The sequence below is a fragment of the Manis pentadactyla genome, chromosome 8, assembly GCF_030020395.1.
Source record: "Manis pentadactyla isolate mManPen7 chromosome 8, mManPen7.hap1, whole genome shotgun sequence".
Taxonomy (NCBI): Eukaryota; Metazoa; Chordata; class Mammalia; order Pholidota; family Manidae; genus Manis; species Manis pentadactyla.
Window position 1 is genome coordinate 11,398,204 of NC_080026.1, and position 25,527 is coordinate 11,423,730.

At 41.2% G+C, this 25,527-nt stretch overlaps 1 protein-coding gene across 1 annotated transcript in view; it reads left to right on the forward strand.

Annotated features, from left to right (window-relative positions):
- The window catches only part of DPP4 (dipeptidyl peptidase 4), a 71,399-nt gene that overhangs the window by 31,890 nt on the left and 13,982 nt on the right, over window positions 1-25,527 (forward strand). Inside the window, exons 11-22 of the mRNA XM_036883979.2 lie at window positions 7,012-7,147; window positions 9,207-9,251; window positions 11,320-11,427; window positions 11,692-11,759; window positions 12,679-12,732; window positions 13,085-13,206; window positions 14,904-14,951; window positions 15,200-15,298; window positions 17,842-17,911; window positions 20,326-20,520; window positions 23,028-23,082; window positions 23,635-23,734. Coding sequence (XP_036739874.1) covers window positions 7,012-7,147; window positions 9,207-9,251; window positions 11,320-11,427; window positions 11,692-11,759; window positions 12,679-12,732; window positions 13,085-13,206; window positions 14,904-14,951; window positions 15,200-15,298; window positions 17,842-17,911; window positions 20,326-20,520; window positions 23,028-23,082; window positions 23,635-23,734 — 1,100 coding nt within the window. The remainder of the gene's footprint in view (window positions 1-7,011; window positions 7,148-9,206; window positions 9,252-11,319; window positions 11,428-11,691; window positions 11,760-12,678; window positions 12,733-13,084; window positions 13,207-14,903; window positions 14,952-15,199; window positions 15,299-17,841; window positions 17,912-20,325; window positions 20,521-23,027; window positions 23,083-23,634; window positions 23,735-25,527) is intronic.

Below are 25,527 nucleotides of genomic sequence, written 5' to 3' on the forward strand. Positions count from 1 at the left end.
ATAACTAGTATTTTGAGCATTCACTATGTACCAGACACAGGGCATTATTACATGCTTTATCTTATTAATCTTTGAAGTCACTCTCTCTTTCTAAAATTATTATTACATGCCTGTTTGGAGATTAGAAAATTAGGTCTAGAGCTTAAGACAATGACTGAGTAGCATCTGTATTCAAACTTATCTCTCTGACTTAAAAGGCAAAGCTCCGAAACCCTCTCCCAGGGGCGCCCCGCTCTGTGAATGCAGCTGGTGCGCTCAGGTCCCTTAAGTTGTCATCAGAGCAGTACGGAGGCATCTTCCTCCGCAGGGTTGCATTTACTACAGTTTGCATGCCGTAGGCTAGGCTCTGTGGTTATTTGCACCAAACTTGGTTAGAAATATCTATATTAACATAGTCATTCTGGAGGAAAATCAGTTATCAGTAAATTTAAAAATACTTATTTTGCTGAGTTTGTGCAAGGATACAGAAATTTGCCCAGAGGCTCTCAAGTCTGCTGTTAGGTCCCATCCGGCCATGTCTTCGATCAGCATTGACTGAACGCCCACTGTACTAAAATGTCTGTGGAGCTGAGTGCTCTGCAGTGAGCAGCTATGATCAGGTAGAGGATCTACCACATTGTGGTAAGTGACTCCAAAAGCAAATATGACAGAGATATAAGCCAAAGGCTGCAGGCATTCTGAGGAGAGGGAGACGGGATTTCCATGACCCTGGGGATCAAAGAAAGCATCCTGGCGGGGGTGCGGGTGCAACAGGGGGCTTCCGGCAGAGCGCTGCTGTGGAAGGAACACAGAGCGAGTGAAGGCCCAGGGCTGGCCAGGCGCAGAGCAGCAGGGCCTGGTGTGACCTCTTGGTCTACCCATGTGCGTCTATAGGCAGGGTGAGCCATGAGCTCCTGCTCTGAGAAATATTTGGCCTGGAAGGGGCTTTAGACTTCACCAGTGGTTTACAGACTTTTAAAGACCCAGAAACCTTTGTTCAACTGAAGTGTAATAGAAGGGAAGTGGCAGGTAACAAACGCAGGAGTGCACATAGGCTGCGGCCCAGTCCTGGTCCCCTCCCCTCTCTCAGGAGTCTCAAGAGGTTAGAACCTGCAGGGGTTCCAGGAAACACTCAGAACACCCCTGTGAGACACCTATGGGAAAACTGAGGCTCAGAGAGGTAAACCCATTTGCTCAAGGTCACACAGCAAGTCCGCATGGGAGCTGGGGATAGGAGAGAGGCCAGCATCTGCCAGGCTAGGGTACTTGAATAATCGAGTTAAAATGTACTGTGTGTTTCCTGTGCTTAGTGCCCTGCTCAGATCTCGTTTACTCCCCCCACACCCTCTATGTACCATTTATATGGCCATCTCACAGATGAAGAGAGAGAATCTTCTCCACATCAAAATCACTCTGCAAGCACAGTTTGAATTGCTGAGCTCAGAAAACTTCAGCAGTTCTAAGGATTTATTTTTGCCCAGAATGAATCAGTACATCTTTGTTCTTTGTAATTCTTTACACCACACTGACAGTGAGGTCTGCCTCACTCACTGGGGAATTGTGTACTGAATGCATTTTACCGAAGAATTGTTTTTGGAAATCCCACCACAATGTGTCGTACAGGGAATTGCAAATCCAGCAACCCGAGCCTGAACTTGACTCGAGAGCTTCCCCACCACCCTCATGGATTTAGAGCTCATCTTGATTAGATTCGTTAGGCTGTTTCCTTGTATTAACTATTCATAATGGGAATTTGAGAGCTCAAAACTTTGAGAGAAAACAATATAATGTAAAAGCATTAATCTGCTAACTGCTTGATTTAGAGCCATGCTTCACAGGTCAGGGCCAATCTTATGATATCTCCAGTGCCTAGCAGGGTGCCCGGGACCTAGCAAGTGCCCAGTCAGTATTTGTAGAATGAATGGGTAAACTGATGCATAGATGGATGAAGTGCATTTTACATGTGACTTGTGTGTGTGGAATAGGAGTTTATATAGCCAGCACCAAAGGTGGCCTTCAACATGACTCTGCATAGTAATCTCTCTTTTCTGCCTCCTCCCAGCCATCTGCAAGATCTGTGGTCTGAAGTTAGGGGACTGGGGAGGGTGTGGTCTGCTGAGGTGACCACACCCGACATCTGCTGCATGGCTGGGGGGCCCAGCACACTCACTACCCGATCCACTCCATTCTTTTTGCTCCTAAGGGATGCAATAAATATCTCTTCTGAGCAGTTGATGACCCTTGTCTTTAGGTTGGGACATCAAGGACTGTGATCATGGCCCAGGAGATAGAGGAACTAGACTGACATACCCTGGAAGCTAGGGACACCTGCGAGAAATAAGGCAGAGTGAGAGTGCACATGCTGTGGCGCCCGATGCCTCAGACCTGCTCCATCTCAGCCTGCCATTCCACTCCGCAGTGGTCCCTCACCACCCAGGATGGTTGGCATCCCTATCAGAGTGGCGGGTGGCGTGGAACCCATGGCTACCACTGGAGGAACGCCCGCTTCCTTGGGTGATTCACTAAATTAATCACTCCACCGTCTGCAATCACTCTTAGTAGCTGTTTTCTCTCCAATATTCTTCCTAGTTAGGAATGCATAATTTAGTGCCTTAATAACAAAAAAAAAAATTTACTCAAATTAGGGGAATTAATGTCACTCAACAGACATTTATTAAATGCCTATTCTTCACAAGTTCACAGTCACTTTACAAAGGGATTCCCTGTAGTACGACTCTCCGAGCACATGTCTCCCAGTGCATTCAAATATGATTTGCCTCATAAAATTCAGTTATTTCATTTACACACACTCTAGGAATAACTATATTTCATGGAGTGAAGAATTTTATCCCTGAAAAGAAGCAAAGAGGATGAGGCTAGCTAGCAGGGTTTACTGGACAGGTGGGTGGAGACCCAACCAAGGAAGCAACTTCAGAAAATCTGATGCCAACCACCTGGTTTGAATCTTAGCTCCACTTTCCAGGGTGTGACATTGGACAAGTTACTTAACCTCTCTAATCTTCCCTTTCTTTGTCTGCAAAATATGAATTCTAAGGTAGGTTCCTACCTAATAGAGTGGTCATAAACTTTATGTCAAGCACTTTGCACAGTTCCTGGCACATAGTAGATTCCACATGGGTGTGGATATTTATTACGTCCAAGAATTACTCATTGCTTTAATATTCTAATCCCATCCCAGAAGCTAGCAGAGCTTGTTGAATGGCTATGTCTAACATAGTCCGTGCCAGGCTGCCTGTTCCGATGCCCTCCCACCCCTCCCCCAACCATTACCTGACCAAAGTCTACTCAGTATTTGCCTCTCCGTCAGTACAGAATAAAATAAGCATGTAGTACAAAGGATAGTTAATAATGCTGTTTGTTGGGCTTTTCCAGTCTTCAGTGGAGATTTTTTTTTATTTTGGTATCATTAATGTACAATTACATGAGCAGCATCATGGTTACTAGATTCCCCCCAATATCAAGTCCCCACCACATACCCCACTACAGTCACTGTCCATCAGCGTAGTAAGATGCTATAGAATCACTACTTGTCTTCTCTGTGCTATACTGCCTTCCCCATGCCCCCCCCTACATTATGTGTGCTGATCGTAAGGCCCCTTTTCCCATCTTATCCCTCCCTTCCCACCCATCCTCCCCAGTCCCTTTCCCTTTGGTAACTGTTAGTCCATTCTTGGGTTCTGTGAATCTACTGCTGTTTTGCTCCTTCAGTTTTTCCTTTGTTCTTATACTCCACATATGAGTGAAATCATTTGATACTTATCTTTCTCCACCTGGCTTATTTCACTGAGCATAATACCCTCTAGCTCCATCCATGTTGTTGCAAATGGTAGGATTTGTTTTCTTCTTATGGCTGAATAGTATTCCATTGTGTATATGTACGACAGCTTCTTTATCCATTCATCTACTGATGGACACTTAGGTTGCTTCCATTTCTTGGCTATTGTAAACAGTGCTGTGATAAACATAGGGGTGCTTATGTCTTTTTCAAACTGGGCTCCTGCATTCTTCAGTGGAGATTTAAACCTTCAGGTAAAAAAATAGGATTGAGCTGTTGGTTCTCTTATCTATAAGTTTTTCATGACTCACTGACATCTCGGCATGATCTCAGTTCACAGCTGGGTTATACACCCACATTCTGTCTCCCCTAATTTCAAGTTCTAAAGAGAAATTATATTTGTAAGGGAAATATGTTTATATAGAAATTAAAAACTTCCTTTCCACTTTGCTGGTGAACCACCTGTATTGAGCGCTTCCAGGGCACAGAGGACACCTTGGGCTGCAGAGAGTGACAAACGTAGTGGACACAGGTTTCTGACCTTCGATCTAGAAATGCACAGGGAAGACACCAGATGCACGTGAGTTTCCTGGCAGACTTCCCAAATTCCATTAGGCAATGTTTTCTACTGCTGATTTCTGAACCCGGAGTATAATTTATGGCTTTTAGTAGATAAAGCAGTTAGTGCCAGGTGACCCAGTAATCCTATTAAAGTATCTTCTTCCCCCCCCCTTACCAGCCCTTCCCCTAACAAGGCCACCTTAGAAAAGGGGAAGGCTGTTTCTACACCCCCTGTTCCTAGTTGATGCCCATGGAATCTTTGGAAAATGTGTGCATGTATGTGGAGAGGCTTTTCTTTTTTTTCTTTCCCTGCAAAGAGAGGCACATGATTTTTATCAGATTTACAAAAGGCTTTTGACCTAAAATAGTAAGAACTACTGATGTAGAGCAGAGGTTAGCACACCAGGGCCCACCAGGCAAATCCAGACCCACCCCCTGCTTTTGTGCCTGGTTTGCAAGTAAGAATGGTTTTTACATGTTTGAATGGTTGGGAAGAAAAATCAAAAGAATATTATTTCATGACATGTGAAAATTACATGAACTTCAAATCTGAGTGTTTCATCGGCAGGCAGCCGCACTCACTTGGTTACATGAGGTTTTTGTGCTGCAAACGGAGAGTTGAGTTGTTGTGACAGAAAACATGTGGCCCCAAAAGCTTAAAATATTTACTCTCTGGCCCTTTAGAGAGCAAGTTTTCTGACCCCTGGTCTAGAAAATTCACTTCAGAAGTTTCATTTTCTATCTTGCGTGTCATTCTTCATTCCCTTTGTCTTTCTTCCCTACCCCCGGTTAGATTAACTTGCCTTCCCATTTTCTCAGTTAACGCCTCTGCCCTGTGTACAATGCAGAAGAGTAAGTAAGGCTAGATGAGGCGCCCTTGCTCCTGTACGTGCAGAGAAGCATTCACACCCTCAACCCCGCAGCCTGACAGTCTGACATACATGCTTTACGTCTGGTGAGCGCAGTGAAGGAGGAGGGGCTTTCCAGGAAAGCATCATGGACAGGGGATATTTGAGTAGGACTTGAAGTGAGAGCATGGCAGTCGTTTCAGACTGCAGGCCAGGCTGAACAAAGGTGGGCAGCTGGGAAGCCTCACGCGTGTTCGTGGAGCACCAGCCGTGCAGACTCAACGGTGGACAGCAAGAGGAAGGACCGAAACAGAGCGGAGTCCCCGATTACGGGAATGTAAGGCTTTGCTGCGGGTGAAGGGGCTTGGTCTTCTCTTAGGACCTGCCACCTGTGGTGGGGACAACCCGCAGGCTCAGGTACCCTGGGGGCCTTAAAGCAGTGACAAAAGGCGGGTAGTGAAGTTTTGAAGGGTTTGAAATGCTTTACCCTGCACTGGATCCATCAAATATTTGTCATTTGATTTAGCGTCTGTGAAAGGAGTGGTCTGTGATTTCTGAGGCAGGACACAGCTATTGAGGACAAAAAGGACAGGCCGGGGTTTGTGCCTGTGTGCAGCATTCCAGAGAATTTTAGTGAGAGTTTGTTTTGTGCCAGGTATTCTGAGAGGCCCTGGGGGATAACCAGTGAGTAAGATAGCCGCAGCCCTGCCAGGGAGAGCTGGCAGTCAAGCCAGGAGAGCAAAGGGACCGGAGGAGCTGGTGGCACAGCCTGAGCAGGAAATGGCAAGGTTGCGTCTGGGGGCATTTGGCATGACAAGAGGGAAATGGCCATAGGGCCAAACAGGAAGGAGGGGGAAGAAACGATGATGCCTTTGTAATCCTGACAACAGGGAGCAAGGCTTTGATCAAACAACAATTCCACTGGAATCTTGAAAAAAGGGAGCAAGGCTTTGATCAGACCCTGGAGACAAAATCACCCTGGGGGGTTGGGGGAGCAAATAAAATAAATTAAACTATCCAGAGCTAATATTTAGGGGAGACTAGCAGAAAAGTAAATTATCAATTCCATGCGTTTTGCTGTCAATCAAAATGGAGTTCCAAAAATTTGTAAAGATACGTGTTGGAGAAGGACGCACTGTAGGGATAATCTTTTTGCATAAATTTATGTTAAAAAAGAAACACCAAAAGGCCCCCTAATTTCTTTGCATGGCTCATGTTTTGACTCTTGAGAAAAGTTTTTTATAATGTAACTGCTTGATATGCAAAGTTGGTAAAGATGTGAGTCAATTTTTTTCCCATTTCAAAATGAAGTTGAGAAAAGGATCAGCTGTAGTTTCACCCCAAAAGGAAGAGTTTTTGTGAGAAGCATTTCAAATTACCAGAAAATACTCGAATCTCAGCCAGTGTCCCTGGCCTCACTGTAATGCTCCTTAAAGACAGCAGAAAAGAGATGGGAAAATGTCACCCCTGACTCCCTGGCACCCGCCAAAGGCGGCGAAGTTAAGGACTTAAAAAATCCTGAGCCGCGCGGTGTGCCTCATGTATGCTCACCACTGTATGTTAGCTGCTGCTTTTCCTGTTAGATATATTTTAATTTTCCATTCAAAATTAAATTACACTTTAAGTTTTAAGAAAAGGATAAATATTATAGCATTAAATGGTTTCCGCAACATTTGGAATTATATTGCCATTAAGATTGATTTCATTGAGTGAAATGTCTATTTGGGCCAAGTTCTGGACATAATTATTCTCTTTTCTTCCTTCCTTCTCCCATCCTCCATCTGTCCCCTGCTTCCCTTCCTCCCTTCCTTCCTTCCTTCCTTCCAGGGATCACTACTTGTGTGATGTGACGTGGGTAAACGAAGAAAGGATTTCTTTGCAGTGGCTCCGGAGGATTCAGAACTACTCAGTCCTGGCGATCTGTGACTACGATAAGCCCACTGGCAGATGGGCTTCCCACGTGGTAAGGTCGCATGGGCATGTGCTGCTTCTAACGCTGCGTGTGATCCGAGGGCTGGGTGAAAATAGGGACACAACTAACTGGGAATCAGAAAATGAAGTTTGAGCTTCTGTTCTTTCTGACTCTATGCCTGACCCTGCAGCAGTGGGTACGTCTTGACTGGCTTGTAGATCATCGGCCATCTGGTGGTATTTTATTTTGCCTTCGCTCACTGGTCAGGGACCCTGTCTGGTTGTGGATACTATCACCTGGGATTGGGGGTGGGAAGGGTGGGGCGGTGGTAGTGATGGGAAACCCAGAAGATAGAATTTGATGGCAAACTTCAAGAAGTCTAAGAGGGCCAGGGACCACGAGGCCAATGCAGTGTGTTTCAACAGAGAAAACACAGTGTGTGAGGAACAACTGGCTGAGTGTATAGGAAACAAAACAAATATCAAGCAGCCACAAACTATTACCATACCAGAGGAACTCTCTTTAAGCAGTAAACTTCAGAATGTAAGGAGATAGCTACCCAGCGGAGAGGGCGGCCACATGAAGGTAAAGACAGGTGCTATTCCATCCTTGAGGTGCTGGAGGGGTTCCAGCCAAGAGACCACAAGATCCAGCCAAGCTGGTGGGTCCGAATTAAAGCCCCGGTGGGAGCCAGCAGCCCCAGGAAGGGTAGAGCCTGGGGAAGGTTTACTAGTACATGTCAAGGATACCTGCACAAGCCCTTTCCTGGTAATAGGCTCTGTGTCTACACACCTCCCCTCCCTGCTCCCATCCTGGTTGGCTACAGGGCAGATTCTCATATCAGAAAGCCTGAACACCCCTACCTTGATTCCCTCACTCATTTATTTATGCAGCAAACATTTAATACCTGTTATGTTGCAAGCTTTGCGCATAGCTCTGGATATTTAAAAAAAAAAAAATGAATTAGCATGCTTGTCCCCAAAATGAAATCAATAGAAGTAGTTACCATTTCTTTAAAGCTCACAGTAGCCAGATATTATAGAGACTGAGGCTCAGTCAGGTAAAGGAGCTTGTTTAGGTCACATGAGAGCAAGAATCCAAATAAAAAAACCCAAGCTCTTTACTTCCTGCCTAATAAACCCTCCTAATATCAGGATATTGTGCCCTAGAAAGATATAAGCAAGGTAAGAGGGAACTCAAGGTGTAAGAAGGTGAATTTGAGTGGGGGTGGGCACAGTGGGATGAGAGAGGCCTGTAGCAGTCTGGGAGAAGGTGCTAGATGCCAGGCAGATAAGGCACAAGGACCCCAGGAGCAGAGGCTGTGCAGAGGCATCCAGGGTGAACACTTGCAGCATGCAGGGTCTCGGGGCACAGAGGACTGGGGCTGGGCAGAGGCCCTGTGATAAGAACCGGGGTTAGAGATAGGCTAAGGCTCGGGTGCCATTGTGAGTGAGGTGTTGGGATTCATATTGGAAGAATGGGGAGCTATTTCAAGGTTTTGAATCAGAGAGGCTCGTAATGAAATAGAACTGTGTGTTGTCAGATGAGGTCAGCTGGGGTGTGAGCAGGGTGGAGAGCAGAATGGAAGGAGAGAAGAGCAGCAGGGGCTCCAATCAGGTGATCAGGACAGTGGACCAAGTGAAACATGCGGAGGATGTGAATGTAGGCAGTGTGGTGGCGAAGGGCAGCAGGAGTCAGAGACCCGGCTGATGGGATCAGCGCTGCTGCGGGAAGAGCAGGCGTCTAGAACGGTCCTGAGGTCTCTGGCTTGGGTGAATGGCGCCACTGGCCTGGAGGAGAATGAAGGAGTACAAACAAGCTGGGGGAGATGGAGGAAAGATAAGAACATCATGTTCAGTTCTGTACGTGTTGAATTAAACATGCTTGCAGAGCTTCCAGAGCCCAGGACAGGGCTCTGGCAAAAGAGGTACTTGATCATTATAATGTAATTCTATACAAATTAGTAACATAAATATAAATGTATGAATGGAGATAGGTTTTCATTGTTTCAAGTATAATTTTGTTTATCTTACCACAAATTGCAGCTAAAGAATGCAATTCATGCCTCACTTCTCTTTGAAACACCACCTTTGTATTTTTCCACCCCCAGAGACAGCAACACATCGAAAGCAGTACCACCGGCTGGGTTGGAAGAGTAAGTGTTTAAGAGCTATGGGATTTCTTATAATATGGATCAGATACTCAGAGCTATTTAATATACAGATATATCCCCATATTATTTATTATTAATAGAAATATTAGTTGACTTTTTACTCAAAATATTTAAATGCTTCCTGTAGAGCTATCTTTTTGTAGAGAATATATGACATGCTCATTTGGAAAGAATAAAAGGAAAGTGAAAAATCAGACGGTCAAACAAAACCAAAGACACACTCTAGGCCAACTGTAACTCCTGGAAAGTTATAAAGCCATGGTTGCTGTAAGGCAGCCAAGATGCCCGGTGTGCTCCTTGACCCTATATTTGAAGTTCTGTGCTTCAGAGGCAAAAAACGGTTTCTAGCCAAAGCCTGCACTAATGCATAAGGAAATATGATGATATTCAGCAGAAACTCAGTGGCACACACACCACACCGCTATGCACCTCTCTTTGGAGGAAAACACACTCATGTGGGTTTGCACTTTACTAGACCCCAGATGCAGAGCTTCATCCAAAAAAGCACAGTGACCCTCAGGGACTTCTTAAGCTTGCACTCCCACTGCTCTGTACCTTGGGCAGAATCACCACCATACACGTGGCTGCAAGACGGTGGAATGAAGCAAGTCGATGAACGAACTCCAGCCATCATGGCATCTCATGGGAAAGATGAGGAATGAATCTCACCTAATTCTTATGATCATTTCTATTAAGCCCTCTTTAAGAGAAAAACAAAGTGACACAGAGAAATGTAAAGATTTCACATCTCTTGGGGCCTAGAGGTGAGGCCCCTTGGTCCAGAAACAGCACCCTTCCAGCTGGACTCGGAGCTCGGATCGCACTCACACGTCCTTTTCCTTCAGGCATTCATTGGGCAGAGGGAAGAGGTTTGCCAACATGATAAGTGGTTTCCTCCATGGCAAGAGACACGCTACACTTCCTCACGACTCTTTGAAAAAAAATATGTTTTTTCCTCTCTGTATTTAACCAGACAGATGCCACTTTTCACACATTTCTACTAGGCACAACTCCATCCAGGGGAAACAGGGAAATGTATTAAAAAGATAAGGCTGTGAACACAGGTCTAGAGAGGGGAATGTGTTTCAGAGCTCTGTAATGAGAACACCAAGTGTACTGCACGCCTCAGCTTGCTCCATAAATGAATTCGCTTTGAATCACTAAATAGAAGGAAGTATTTTTCTTCCTTCCCAAAATGGGAGCTGATGAGAGAGGAAACATCGAGGGTGAAGTGAACCAACAATTTTAAAAGACCATCTCCTACCTGCTCTCAAATGCAGTAAGGAAATTGAAGTTGTAAAGCAACATATTCCTTTCAGGCTGGGATAGCTACTCTTCTGCTTAAACTAATTATGTTCTGAGAATGATCTTTTATCAAACAGTAAAAAATGGAAATTTTGTTCTATATTTCCATACAACTTTTTTTAAAATTGTTGATCCTATTTAGCAAAATGAAGAGGCTTATAATAAAAATGATATATGAATGTCCCCATATGAAATATAAAACAGACAGTCCTTATAATAACTAGTCCAGAAATGGTTAAAGACTTTCTAAGTCTGACTTTGAAAAGAAGTATGTGTAAAAAACAAGTGGGAAAAAAAAATCCTTCAAATTGCAGACCATCTCCAGCCTGAAACAGTCAAAAGTAATACTGTGTTTCAAGAAAGCACTTTTGTGACATTGAGGAAACTTACTTCCGGAAACTGAAGGCTCGTGTTAATTTTTGCACATTTTCAGCCAGAAGTCATAGCTTTATCCTCCACAGAGAGAAGACGCCCAATAACAATAACCATCACTATGTGTTGTGTGTCCTCTTTACATTTGTTCTATCATTTACTCGGCACACAAAATTCCCTAGGACTTAGATCTTTTTGTCTGCGTTCTCCAGAAGGGGAATTTTCTTTTGAGACACTCTGGTTTCCTTTGGCAAGTAAATGAAGCATGGGTTTTGAACATAGGTGTTAGTAGGACTTTTTTAAAACTAAAGTTGGTACTGAGATGAGACTCACGTGCTCTAATGTGATCTTTCTGTTTTCTATTATTCTCAAGTTTAAGCCTTCGGAACCTCATTTTACTTCTGATGGCAATAGCTTCTACAAGATCATCAGCGATAAAGAGGGCTACAAACACATTTGCCATTTCCAAGTAGACAGGGAAGTGAGTACTCTTACATAATTTATTTCAGGTTAATTTCCTTTTTATGAAAATAACTTGGAATGGAAATCATTTGACAAGGTTGATCAATGTATACAAATAATCAGACTAATTGAAATTTCCTGGTGGTGTCTGGAGTAAGGTGGGTGGGGTGGAGAGACCCAAGAAGAAGACCAGAGATTATCTGAATTCTTGATACAAATGACTGAATCCTCTGCTTAACTTTGATCAGAGTCTAATAAGCCTCTTTGTAAAAAATCTTATCAGAATTGCACATTTATTACAAAAGGAGTCTGGGAAGTCATCGGGATAGAAGCTCTTACCAGTGATTACCTGTGAGTATTCTGCGAATCGATAAGATGTGAACACACTCGTCATAATCATGCCCTCTTTGGCCAGAAATAGGGAAAAAATCTCCTACAAATAAAAAACAGTCTATTTGGAGTGCGTTCAGTACTTTTTGCTTTTTAACATACGGAAGCCTTAATGATTTTCACATATGCTTCGCAGATTTGATTCCATGCCACCAAGCAGCTCTACCTCTTGCTCTTACCTGCTTTGCATTAGAAGAGCTGAAGCCTCTTTTTCTTTAACATCTTGGAACACTGAACTGATGTTCAGGGGCATTTGGTTAAATTTCAGCTGGCAGTGAATTTTTGGAAGGCTTGGAGAGGCTATTTCATCCATCCACGTCTTGGCCTCACTCTTTGGAAAATGGAAGGCTTTGCGGAGGCTGTCAACCTCCACACCTGACTTGGGAAAGGGAGGGTTATTTTTCATTAGAATCTTAGTTTTTAATGTTTGTTGGTGTCACACGGGAGGAATTTTGCCACTGCCCAGAGCAGTTTGAGGGGTCCTCTTTAGAAGTGGTTCTGCTCCTCTTCGGAAGATGGGACTACTCCTGACACTTAGTAGTTTGTGTTATGATAACAGAAAATATGGAAAACAGCATAGATAAACAAGGTCTCAACTTCAGGCTACTTGTCCAGCCATATTCTTCCAAAAGACTTCTTCTGAGATTTTACTTGTAACTTTAATTAAGGGAGCAATCCCTGCATTTAGATAGTTCAGTCTATTAAAAAAAAAAGACTCTTCTATTTAGAGATGTTGGGGGAAATGCCTTCTTAGGGAAGAGGGTACAGGAGATTAAGATAAAGGAAGGGCATGCACTAATGGTTGTTGCTGAGTTAAATGGAGTGTATTTGACTTACTGAAAAATGTGACTAATATATATTTCATTTGCTTTCTTCCCAGATACTACATTAGTAATGAATATAAAGGAATGCCAGGAGGAAGAAATCTTTATAAGTAAGAGCTCTCTCAAGTTGTTGACTTGAGTTTTTTAGTGATGAATTATTTCTGGGTTGTGGGGTTTTTTCTTGCCTTGTCCTAACTGGAATGGCTATGAGTGCTTTTATTCCTTTATAAATCAATCCTCCATATGTCAGGAAAAGAGAATGACTTTATTAGATGTTTTTTCCAAACAATGGGACATTTGAGGCTATAATGAATTAATTCATATAATTTTTCACACTTAAAAAAGTTTTTGAGCATTGTTTTGGCAATCTGATATTTTTTAAACCAGAATACGGCATTATTCAATTCCTTTCTTTCATTTACTCTCTCATCAAGCACTTAATTTCCACCATTGATTTTACAGAATCCAACTTAATGACCACACAAAAGTGACGTGCCTTAGTTGTGAGCTGAATACAGAAAGGTGTCAGTACTATTCTGTATCATTTAGTAAAGAGGCGAAGTACTATCAGCTGAGATGTTCAGGTAAGTGTGAACTGCCTGCGAAGGGAGAGCAGAGGCAGCTACTCACACCGGCTCTCTGAGGTAGCTCCCTCTGTCTCTGCAGCCTGCGTGCCCTCCCTCCCATCTCTTTCACCAGCTGATGTGCCCTGCTCTCTCTGAACCACCTTCTTTCCATTTTCTGGCTCTCTCTTCCCATCCCTCTCTGCATCCAGTTTGGGAAACATTCTTTTCTGCCCTGCGCAGTGCACACCTTTTGAATCTGCAGAGTTCTTGAAATCAAATAAGACCCTTTCACTCACATGTAAGTGGTGAGTTAACCTCCTTTCCCCCCCTTTCTAATCAACACACTTGCATGGCTTGCTTTAGACTGAAAACACACACAAATGCACACACACACAGAGCGTATGTATAACAGGCACATCATCCCCATATACACATGTATTATGGATTTTTTAATCATTATTTTATGCACTTGCTACTTTAACTGAGAAGATGTCTTGGTGGCACCTGCCACTCAAACTGCTCACTGCCCCATCTTCTGTGGCTATTGTTATTACTGTGATCTTCATTGTAAATGAGGAAACCTGGGCAAGGAGTGGTGCCATGATTTCCACAGGTCACACAGCTAATAAGAGGCACAACAGAATTCAAATCCAGACCTCTGCCTCCCAAGCCCTCCACTAATCACTATGCTAGATTACTTCTCAAAATGAGAAAAAGATTCTGAATATTCTGGAAAGAACTGTTCATTGCCAAATAACCCAGTTGTCTGAATCTTTCCTAGCATACTTTCTTAACTATTATTAATTTTTTCTTCATGGCTTTTTACTGCGACTGTTTTTAGTCACCATTTCTTGGTCATGTGTTTTATACGAGGCGCTGGGCTAAATGTTTCTATCCGTGATCTTGTTTGATCCTTAAGAAAACCACGTATGATCCTTATTATATATGTGAAGTGACTGAAGCATAGATATGTTGTAAATCACACAGCAGGTAAGCCAGGGTTCAACTCCAGGGCTGGATAATGCCTTCACTGTGGTTCTGATCAAGTGTGAACATTAATATTATCCAAATTTATCAAAATTAAATAGCTCACGAAAAGCTTTTCGGTGCATTACCTTCCTCTCTGCAACGACCACAGTTGGGATAAATAGTGAGGATATGTGCGTGTGAAAAAAACACTTTTGCTTGCCAGGAAGGAATCGCTTATCCAAGTCAGGCTCTGTGCAAACGTGCCCCGACTCCGGGACTCCGCGGCGAGGTGGGGGGCGGCCCCGGAGGGTGACCGCCCCGCCGCGGCTGCGAGCTCCGCCCCGGGAGGCGGGGCCTGAGCGCGGGAGCCGCCTTCGCGGACTAGCGGCAGCGAAGCCTAGCAGCTCCCCTGGGGTCCCCACAGCTTAGTTAGCAGATGAGGAAACGGGCCAGGGGTGATAATGTGCCAACGCACCCAGCAGGCCCAGAGGTTCATTTTCTGTTTCATTCTGCCGCACCCTGTGACTTTCTAGTAATACTTCTTACAGCCAGATTGCCCGCCCTTTTAAGGAAAATGAGAAACAGCTAACACTTATTAAGCCCCTTATCCACTATGATATTTATTATATCGAAGCTAAATGGTATCAAAATTATGTCAAAGTTAAATGGTAACACGCGATTTTGAAAAATAGGCTTCTTTTTTTTTTCCTCATCTAAAACATGTTTTTCCCTGATTGTGTTAACAGGCCCTGGTCTGCCCCTCTACACTCTGCATAGCAGCAGCAATGATAAAGGTATTTTCTCGATTTCACCCTTCATTTGCTTCTTAGGAAAGTGTGTGTGAATAGGACCAATACGTACCTAGCGCTGTAGCATTTTCTCTGGCTTTGGAGCGCCTGCCTTAACAATGAGCTGGGACACAAAGCTTATAACCTGAAGGACATATAGTGCCCAGTGAATTGCTCGTTTGTACCTCGTTGTTTTGCACAATCCAAATTCCTCACATTGTAACGAATTACTGCTGTCCCACGTATTTGTTTAGAACTCAGAGTCCTGGAAGACAATTCAGCTTTGGATAAAATGCTGCAGGATGTCCAGATGCCCTCAAAAAAACTGGACTTCATTATTTGGAATGGCATAAGTAAGTTAAGTTTCTCTGGGAACAGGACTTTGCATAAAAACACCAATAAAAATATAAATATGATAACTTGGTCTAAAAATATGCATTTTCTATTATATATTAAATCTCATTTAAGGTTATTTTTAGATGATGTACCCTGTCACAGAACTGCTGGTTTTACATACTTTTCTTTAGAAAATACAGTACCATTCTATGTAAAATTACTCTGTTAAGGGAAAAGCATTTGGTTAAAGAGAACTATTGCAAAATCAGTTTCATCCCATTAGTTATTCCATTCTACTGTCAAGTATTAATTGTGTGTAAAACTTAATGGTATTTTAATACATTTAACATTTAACCCAAAGAGATAAAAAAAAATACCTGAGATGGTTATATTAAGAAAATTAAGTTGGCTATAAAATGTTGAAACTTAAGTCTCCAGAGAGAAATCTTGACGTTTTCCTAACCTAGTCCCCCCCCCCCACACCCCACTGTGTTTATTCTAGTCCTGGCCTGATCATGGACTGTGCTCAGGGAGCGCTAAGAACAAGGGGTTTCTTTGAGTAGGAAATCTTGTAATGTGTTTGTTCATTTTTATTTGTTTGCTTGCTTTTTCCAAAGGGCTAACAACTCATAGGGGAAGGGGAACTCCATCATGATTGATTGATTGATTGATTGATTGATTGATTGATTAACATAGGATAATGATAGAGAAGATTCAACTCATCTAATTTAATGGCAGGAAAAGCACTGGGAAGCGTGGGGTACTTCAGAACAGCTTAGAGCAGCTCTGCTCAAACTGAGTGTGCGCAGCAGTCACCGGGGACCTTGCTCATGTGCATGTTCTGACCCAGAGAGCCCGGGTGGGCCAGGAATCTGCTCCTTTGTGTTGTCAGTGCTGCTGGCCTTTGCATCAGGAGTGACCGGCAAGGGCTTAGGGTTCTGGAGAGCTGACTGGCCCGCCTCTTACAAAAGGCATTGAGTACTGGCATGTGACATTCTAGTTCAGTCAGTGAGCAGTGAGAAGCCCCTGAAAGTTTTGGGGTCAGGGAAGCTACATGATTGGATGGATATCCTGATCTGGAGTGAAAGATGGAGGGTCCGGTTGGGAACTCAGAGTCCAGGAAGACAATTCAGCTTTGGATAAAATGCTGCAGGATGTCCAGATGCCCTCAAAAAAACTGGACTTCATTATTTGGAATGGCATAAGTAAGTTAAGTTTCTCTGGGAACAGGACTTTGCATAAAAAAACACCAATAAAAATATAAGTATTTTTATATTTTTGAATTTCCTTGAAGATGTTTAGGATTTTTAGTTGGCCCCAACTCTATTTTAAAATTCTGATTTAATAACAGAATTTTATTATATACCCTTCAAACTCCAGGAACGGAGGGCTTGTGGGAGCAGAGGGAATGGGCCTGGTAATTAGAAAGACACTCCCCACCCCCCATAGAAAAGACGGTGCACCTTCAAAAAGGTGAAACTGAAACACTTTTAAACAACTAGTGCTTATTCGAACAAAGGACAGATCAAAGGATCAAATGGTGGGTTTGGCCTATTTACTAAAAACATGATCAATATCAGTTTGACATTCTATTGAAATTAAAACAGAGACTTACAATTTTTGTTCTTATAAAATATAAGTAATCAGAAAGCATAAAATAATTGGCAATTTACAAGTTGAAAAGAAATCTACCTATATAAAGATTTTACTGCTAAACCATTTTCTTCAAAATAATTGTGACAAAAAGAAAGATTAATATAAAGAAGAAACAGCACTAGAGATAAGGATTTTTTTCTCTACAGGTTAAATTTACTGAAACTGGATATAATGTTATTAAAATATGGAACAACCGCCCCCTGCCCTTTTTTTTTTTTTTTTAATTTATTAGTCTAACTGATCCTGAATTTGGGGGCAAAGGAAACCAATTCATTATTTAGGGACAAATTCTATTAAAGTGATGTTAAATCAAGCACAGAGAATTAAACAGATCTTGGAAGATCAGACAGAATGTACACAACAGTTTGCTCCATGTAAACCTGATTTCCTTCTGTGAAATGCAGAGCTGAAAATGGGAACTCGGCTTTGCGGTCTGGGATGGCAATAAGAATTACAAAAATGTTATTAAATCAGAATTTTAAAATAGAGTTGGGGCCAACTAAAAATCCTAAACATCTTCAAGGAAATTCAAGAAGAGGAAAACATTTTGGAGAAAAACTTAGAACATAAGCCATAAACAAACTAGATATAGATCAGGAGCCAAAGAACGAATCATAAAAACAAAACATTAGCAATTCTAAGATGTCCTTTTATTTTTCAAGGCACCAGTGTATTTAATAGATACAGTAAAAACAACTTTATTGCTCTAACTAGTATTTTAACCTGAAAGAGAATGTATTTATATCTTAAAAACGTGCTGAAACCAAGCAGTTCATTTTCTTGTTCTATTCTAATTTAACAAATTGTAAGCGCTAGATATGACTTCTCACTGACACAGATAAGAAACCACAATCAGGCAGTAAGAATTGTTCTTAATCACTAATTGATCTTTCTGTTTGTTTAGAACTTTGGTATCAGATGATCTTGCCTCCCCATTTTGATAAACTCAAGAAATATCCTCTACTAATAGATGTGTAAGTATTCAAGAGAAGGGAACAATTTATCAAATCTCATGTATCATCGTACATTTTTTTGCCCATCGCAGCTTACTGAAAAATCAAACTGAATGCATCCTTTCTCTCTTCCTGAATCGCTGGGAAGCAGTTTTAACTTATCCATCTTCCACTTCCACTTAGAGTCACAAACCCAAATCTGTGTTTTTAGCCATCTTTCTAAGATAGGCAGGCACTCCTCCTGGGTCATGGCATATGGATTTTGTTTTTAGTTGTTTCCCTGAACTACAAGAAAGTTCCCAAGGAGTTCTCAAGTCCCCATTTCATGGACATTTTAAGAACCAAGAGATGGACATGAAGAGTTCTCACAATTTCCTTACCCCCCAACTTGCGCAGATATCTCCCCTTGGTGGCCTCTGATTCATTAGGACATCTGGTGTCTCTTCCTTTAGTTCCTGAAATATCACTGCCTGGTATTTTCCATTCCCCTTTTTGGTCAAGAGAAGATGTGATAGGAAATTATTCATTATAATCCAAGCTTATTCAAGTCTTAGAGAAAGTTCTGAAATCACAGCTCTTTGAACAGTAAATGTGAACTAGTGCAAATTCTGAAGATGGCATCTTTGTAAAATATTTTTGATAACTATTAGAAATATATTTTTACTTTAATCCTTCTAAAATTGCCCTCACCTCACACATAGTGCCACAATGTCACTCATCCTGTCCTAGCTTGCCCCATTTCCTTTACTAAAAGCAAAACAAACCAGTGTGCTAGGTGCCTGCTGCACGCCAGGTAATTTGCCTTATTTCATTCACACGGAAACTGCAGTGGAGAGTTCTGTTGGGCCCTTTATATAGAGAAAAGAAAACTGAAACTCAGAGACATCAGTTTTCTGTTGTAACTAGCACAAAGAAATAAAAGGAGGGGTACAGATATTAGCATCAGATACATATCAGAAATATGAACAGTTTCATATAAACAAAAGCTCAAGAACAGAGACGACTATTTAAATTTGCAGATGTACTATTTGATTCTCATTGAGCCTAACTTTGACTATAGTGACATTAAGTTGCTTTAGGCTTTAGCCCCAACACTGAAAAAGGATCCTTTAAACAAAGAATCTTCTTTGATTCCCCAGTAAGTAATGGTTAGACCTCCCTTCATTAGGAAACCTAAAGAAACATGGTAAATGTAGAGCCCATTTCTTTTCAGTTATTTTCCTCTTCCCATTCTTAAATGCCTAACTCATTATTTTCTATTTTTAAAAATATTGTCGTTTAATCTTAAGAGGTTAAGTGACTTAAGATATAACTAATACTAAAGGAAGCTATTACTCTACCAAACTGAATGCCATTGAAAGGACCAGGGTATTTCATGTGTAGGTAAAAAAATGTTGACTAACCCAAAATATGCATGAATGCATTCTTCTTTTTAAAGTTAGAATGTTACAATACTTACTTTAAAATTAAAGCAATACAATATTTTGTTTATAACTGAATTTCTTTTGACGGCTGTCCCTAAGGAGAGGGTGGAAAATGTTAGCAAAGTCATGCAAGCAGGACTTGTCCAACCCTGTGGAGGCGACGGTGAGCAGACAGAGAGGAGAGAGGCACTGGGAGGCACTGGGGAAGCTTTGGGTCCACAAGTCCTGTGGATGCTGCACAGATGACATATTTAAATGAGATGCAACAAGCTATAGGGAGCTTCTCTTGGTGAACAAAGGAGATGAGAGGGCTTGGTGCAGATGGTGCATACAGCTGTGTGTGTGGAGGGGGATAAGGTACAGCCTGTGAAGACTGCTGATGTAAGGAAGGTAATAAATAGAATGCCAAACAACATGCCCATTTCCCAAGACAGTCTATTTCTTTCTCCTTTGAAGTTTTAAGGAAAAGTGCTCATTCATACTTTGGCCCATTCCACCCAGTGGAGCTTTAGTGAGCAACACTGTGCTGGGCACTAGGGGAAACACAATGTGTGTTACACACAGCAGTCAAGGCCCTAAGGAAGTCCCAGCATAGGAAATGCACTTGTAGTCTAGATGTGTTTGTAAGCCGAGATGAAAGGTACAATCAAAGCTTCATTTATGTGCATCCTCATTTTTTTTCACAACTCCCCTATCCCAACTATCAGAGTATTTATTTCTTTGACTTCCAAGATATGGATATGATTTAGAAAACGTGGGCCTATGACATCTGTGTTTGATAACACAATCTTCAGAGACAAAACTGATGGACAGCTTTGAAGACCACACGCAACCCTTACAGTCCCATTAACAAGTTTTAAAGGACCCATTGTACGCATCCCTGGGGGCTGACACCATTGCAGGTCCACGATTTGGAAAGCGCACATTTCCTGTCCACCGGGATAGAAACGCAAGCACTCCTCCTTTGAGTCAGGAAACCCACAAAGGCTAACAGTTCGGGATTCTTCACAGATATGCAGGCCCCTGTAGTCAAAAAGCAGACGCTGTCTTCAGACTCAACTGGGCTACTTACCTTGCAAGCACAGAAAAAATTATAGTAGCTAGCTTCGATGGCAGAGGAAGTGGTTACCAAGGAGATAAGATCTTGCATGCAATCAACAGAAGACTGGGAACACTTGAAGTTGAAGATCAAATTGAAGCAGCCAGGTGAGTGACTAGGAGATGAATTCAAAGGTCAGCTGATTATTTCTCCCCACCTCAATTGATATTTTATAGCTGTAAAGTGTAGAGAATTTAAGATGTCCTGGAATGAATTTGTAATCTTTCATCTTTGGGGTGGATTTTTAGGGAAGATGTCATGTTTATATAAAAATGGATGTCATTATAGATGTATATAAAACTAAAACAATTATTAGGAAGTATTTCTTAAATTCTTCTCTCTGTGTGACTCCAGAAAGGGAGTTGGCATATGTACTATCGCCTTTAGAAATGGAGACTTGAAATTCATCAAACCATGTGGACAAACTGAGGGATAAATGTACCCCTGAGTAAACAACTAGCTACACAAGCAGACCAAAGCTATAGTCAAGGATAAGTAAGGGGTGCAGTTCATTTACACTGTAGAACGGTGCTGGCTGTGAAATCCTAGCCTACTGTCTGGATGTGCATTATTCCTTCATTTGGGGAAAATGGTTGAAACATTATCTTTGCTCACCACTATAAGGGTTTTGCTAAGTATGAATCACATCTCGTTCTTGTGCTAGCCAGTGGCAGGACTGTAGATAGATGTGATCTGGCTAAAAAGAGATTGCTACCACGAATGATGGTTACCCCCATAGTGCATGTGCAACATGGACAGTGCTTTACCTGCACTGTCATTGAAGAAGCACAGCAGTCCTGGGAGGTGGGTATCCATACCCCAGGTGAAGGAACAGAGGCTCTTAGGTTAGTAATTTGCCAAGGTAAAGCAGAATCTGAATGCAGGTCTCACTCCAATTTGTGTTCAATTGCATTCAACTGGTAAATGGGAAATGCAGTCTTTGAGTTTCTATAACCAACCACATGCATGTCTGGGGAAGCATAAATAAGTGGAGGGTTTAAAATAATGTGAAACCATAAAGTAGGAGGTACAGAAAAATTGTGAATGACTAAGCGGAAGAAAATGCCTTTAAAAAAAAAAAAGAACAAAGAGAAGAGAAGAGGACAGGTAATTGATTAAGTTTCCTTAAGTTTCTTAAACCAAAGTTAATGATTAGCTATTTTCCTTAAACATAGAAAAGAGAGGTTTAGATTGGAGAGAACTTACTGGTTCAGGAGTAAGAGTGACATTTTAAAACTAAATTTGTATTTATCCCAATTTGTGGTCTGTGAGAGAGGGCTTAGTTTTCAGAGCATCTCAAATCTAAAATTACAGAATTGGGTATGCACAAATACAGCTCCAGTGAAAAAAGTATGAGGTGTAGCATTTTATACAATCAAATACTATTTCAGCAACTATAAAGAACTACATAAACAGCCTGGAGGAATCTCACAGGCTGTTGAATGAAAGAAGGCAGGCACAAAAGTGTATATCCTGCATGACTCCATTTATATAAAGTTCAAAACCAGGCAGAAATTAGGTGAAATTTCTGTGGAATCCAATAAAAGGGAAACATTTCATTGTTTCCTTTTGTGAAGGGAGAGATGTCCCAGGGGCTTCTGGATGAAACAAGCACTGTATCTTAGAGGATTTTGTAAAAGCTTATCAACTTGCACATTTAGGATTTGGTACACATTTCTGTATATATTCTAAGTTTTAAAAGTTTACATAGATAATGAGTTGAAAACTACTTAAGGACTTTTAATTTTTTCTAATATTCATAAGTCAGAGCAGCCTAAGACATATACAATCAATTGAGAACACAAAGATTCTTAAAGTCATTATAGATCAATGTAAGGGTCCCCTACCCCCTTGAATACCACAAAGTTAAGATCTCCATTTGCTTGAATTTTCTTTTTAAGTAAACTAACTGCCTTTAGATGCAAGGCTAAGATTAAGAAATAAGCACATAAAAGAGTTTTCTTATTTCTTGGATTCCAATCCTGAACACAATTTAATGGCAAAATGACTTTTTAATCCATCAAGGAAAAATTGTATCCTATTTAATGGTGCTGAGCTAACTAATCAACACCCGGCATAAGAAAGGATTTATTTAGAGAGTGGTGTTTAAGTTGTCAGGTAGGGAGCCCAGAGACATTTCTAAGCCCTACCCAGATGTTCTCCAAGCCCCTCTATTTCTCCATTGCAGGGGCCTCCTCTCACAAACAGAAAAACATCTGGAGAGATTTAAATTCAATTATGTAAAGAAAAGTGCATCTGGGCTGCAAATTTTTACATAAAGCTGTGAAAAAAACTGCCAGGATTTGTTTTCTGTGAATCAGACACACAACACACACACACACACACACACACACACACACACACACACACACACACAGCAACACACACACCAATTTTATGGACTCCAACAAAAGTATATTTTATTAATCTGGTTCTTAGGTTAAAAATGACAGACATCAATCAGAGGTATTTATGTGACTGCCGGTAGTAATTAATCTTAGTCTCTAACAGAATGAAAAAGAGAACAAATAGCACAGGTTCACATTTGTGCATTCATCTTAGTTTATTACACACAGTGCATTACTAATTTGTGGACTTCCTCCGTGTATTTTAGACAATTTACAAACATGGGATTTGTGGACGAGAAACGGATTGCCATTTGGGGCTGGGTGAGTAGCTGTTTGGCTGATGAATCTGTATGCATATGGTTAGTGACTATAACCCAGAGCACGTTAGTTTATCTTTTGTATGTAAATATTTGGAGATGAAAACCATGCCTATGATTGTAACCTAGGTGGGTCCAAATAACATGTCTTAGATCTCTGGGCAATGAATCCCTACTAGCTCGGCTTATTCCTTGGTTATGATGAGGAGACAGGTGAGGAAGGGAGGGAAAGAGGAAAGGAAGAAACTGGGGGAGAGGGACGGAGGCAGGAAGACTTTTTTTCATGAGTCAAAGTCAGTAAGGATTTCCTGTTGTTTGTTTGTTTTAACTAGTGCTACCCAGCAAATTGTCAATGCTTTTCCTCCTTAACCTACCAAGAAAAGGGTCCAGGGCTCTGAAAGCGTAGTCTTTAGATACCGTGCAATTAGGGCCAGTTTAATGTTTTCTGTCTCTGAAGAGGCACAGTATAGAAAGATGTGAGAAACATGGAAGCCGTGACTCACCATATGTCTTTAATTCCTTTACCTCCATAAAAATAACTGCTTGCATTCCACAGTCATATGGTGGATACGTAACCTCAATGGTCCTGGGAGCAGGAAGTGGCGTGTTCAAGTGCGGAATAGCCGTGGCACCTGTGTCACGGTGGGAGTACTATGGTAGGTGATTGCTGTCAGGTACAAAGAGATGCTGAGTGTTGACCTGAAAATTTCAATGATAAGTGTATTCCTTTTTGAGTTTCAGTGTTTCTACAGCACATACGCTGATTCATCTCAGAGGTACTTTAAGGCTATCGATAAAAATGATCTCATTTATTCTGCGATTGTGAAAGGCTGGGTAGTAGTATACATGATCTACACATTTAGTTATCAACAAAGTCTGTTTGCCAAATATGAAAATTTCCCCAATGCTACATTTCTGTAGGTAAACCCTTCCTCATCTTTATTCTAATTTGAGTTTTGAATTTCATATATTAGAATAAATGAAGCATGTCTTTTTCTTCTGGGAAAGGGCAAATATAAGTAGTCTTTGGAAGGAAGGAGGAGAGTAGGGACAGAGGATTTCCTGGGGGATGGTTTTTTCCACTGTTCCTAAGTAAGGGGCCTCCTAAGTAGGAGATTGCACTCCAGAATCTTCTCATCATGAGAAAATATTATTCAACAAGGCATTGTACACATGTAAGAGTATAATTCCCAGGGGGAAGGCAATAAGCAGTGGAATCCTGCTTATGAGGGAACCCTGCTTAGGTAGGGGGGAAGCGTCAGAGGTGATGAGAGAAATTATTTTCCTACGCTTCTTCTGACTCTGTCTGAGGTCCCTTATGTAGTGCAAGAATACAGCCATTGATAATGAATACGCTCGGTAAATAGTTTATGTCCTGATATACGGTAGTACCAATCCTGCGGAAAACCCTTTTTAAAAGCCTCTCCAAGTCAAGAGAAACCAGTGTAAAAAATAACAATTTATTGCTGTCTTTCCGTCAAAAAAAAATTGGGGAGATTAATTATGATTTGATCTACACACAGTGGATTTGTTTTCATAGACTTTTCGTACTTGCTATTTATTGTTCTGTTGGATAGCTTGTTTTTGGAGACCTCTGGTGGCCAAAAAAAATAATAGAAACAATCTTTGTGAGTTTAGAAATGGTAAGAGAACTACATTTAATGTATATGAGCCAACCTAACACATAGGAAATTTCTAGAATTCTTATATGTGTGTTAATTTGAACAATTCTACCCAAAGATCAGATAGAAGGAATACATAAATGGTATTTCAAGGTATATTTCTAAAAGTTTACAGTAACTGTATCATGCATTTTTTTAAATACTATTGTTAAAATTTCAGATTTTCTTACACAAACTTGGTTAACATTACAAGAAGTGGGTATTACGTTCTAGGACACGAAGAATTGAGGTCTGCTGCTCTTTGGGGAAAAATTTACTTTGCCTTTAAAGGCCATTTTTCCCCTATCAAATTTACAATCTAAGGTATTCATGTTTACATTTAAGATATGAGCATTTTATGAAGATCTTATATTTTTAAATGTACTTTAAAATATTATATTTTCTACATTAGTGTCCTAGAGATACGAAAAATTATATATAGTCTATTAATTTTAATCCAAATAATAAAATATTGCTGTTACTCATTTTGGAGGAAAATATTTTGACTTCCATGGAAATGGCATGAAGAATAGATGTGGAACAACTAACATTCATTATCACGATGCCAGTCATTCAACAAGAGTTAAAATGTTGCTTAAGGTTGTTGCTTAGATGAGGTATCCATTTAGAGAATTAATGAGATCAGTACTGAAATACCTGTACAATTACATTCAAGCCAGTAACCAATATAACACAATGGCAGCGCATTATTCTTATACTTATTTACTGTAAGTTGGTCACTTACGGAACATCTTTCAAAAACAGTTACTTCGTATTTTTAAAGTTAT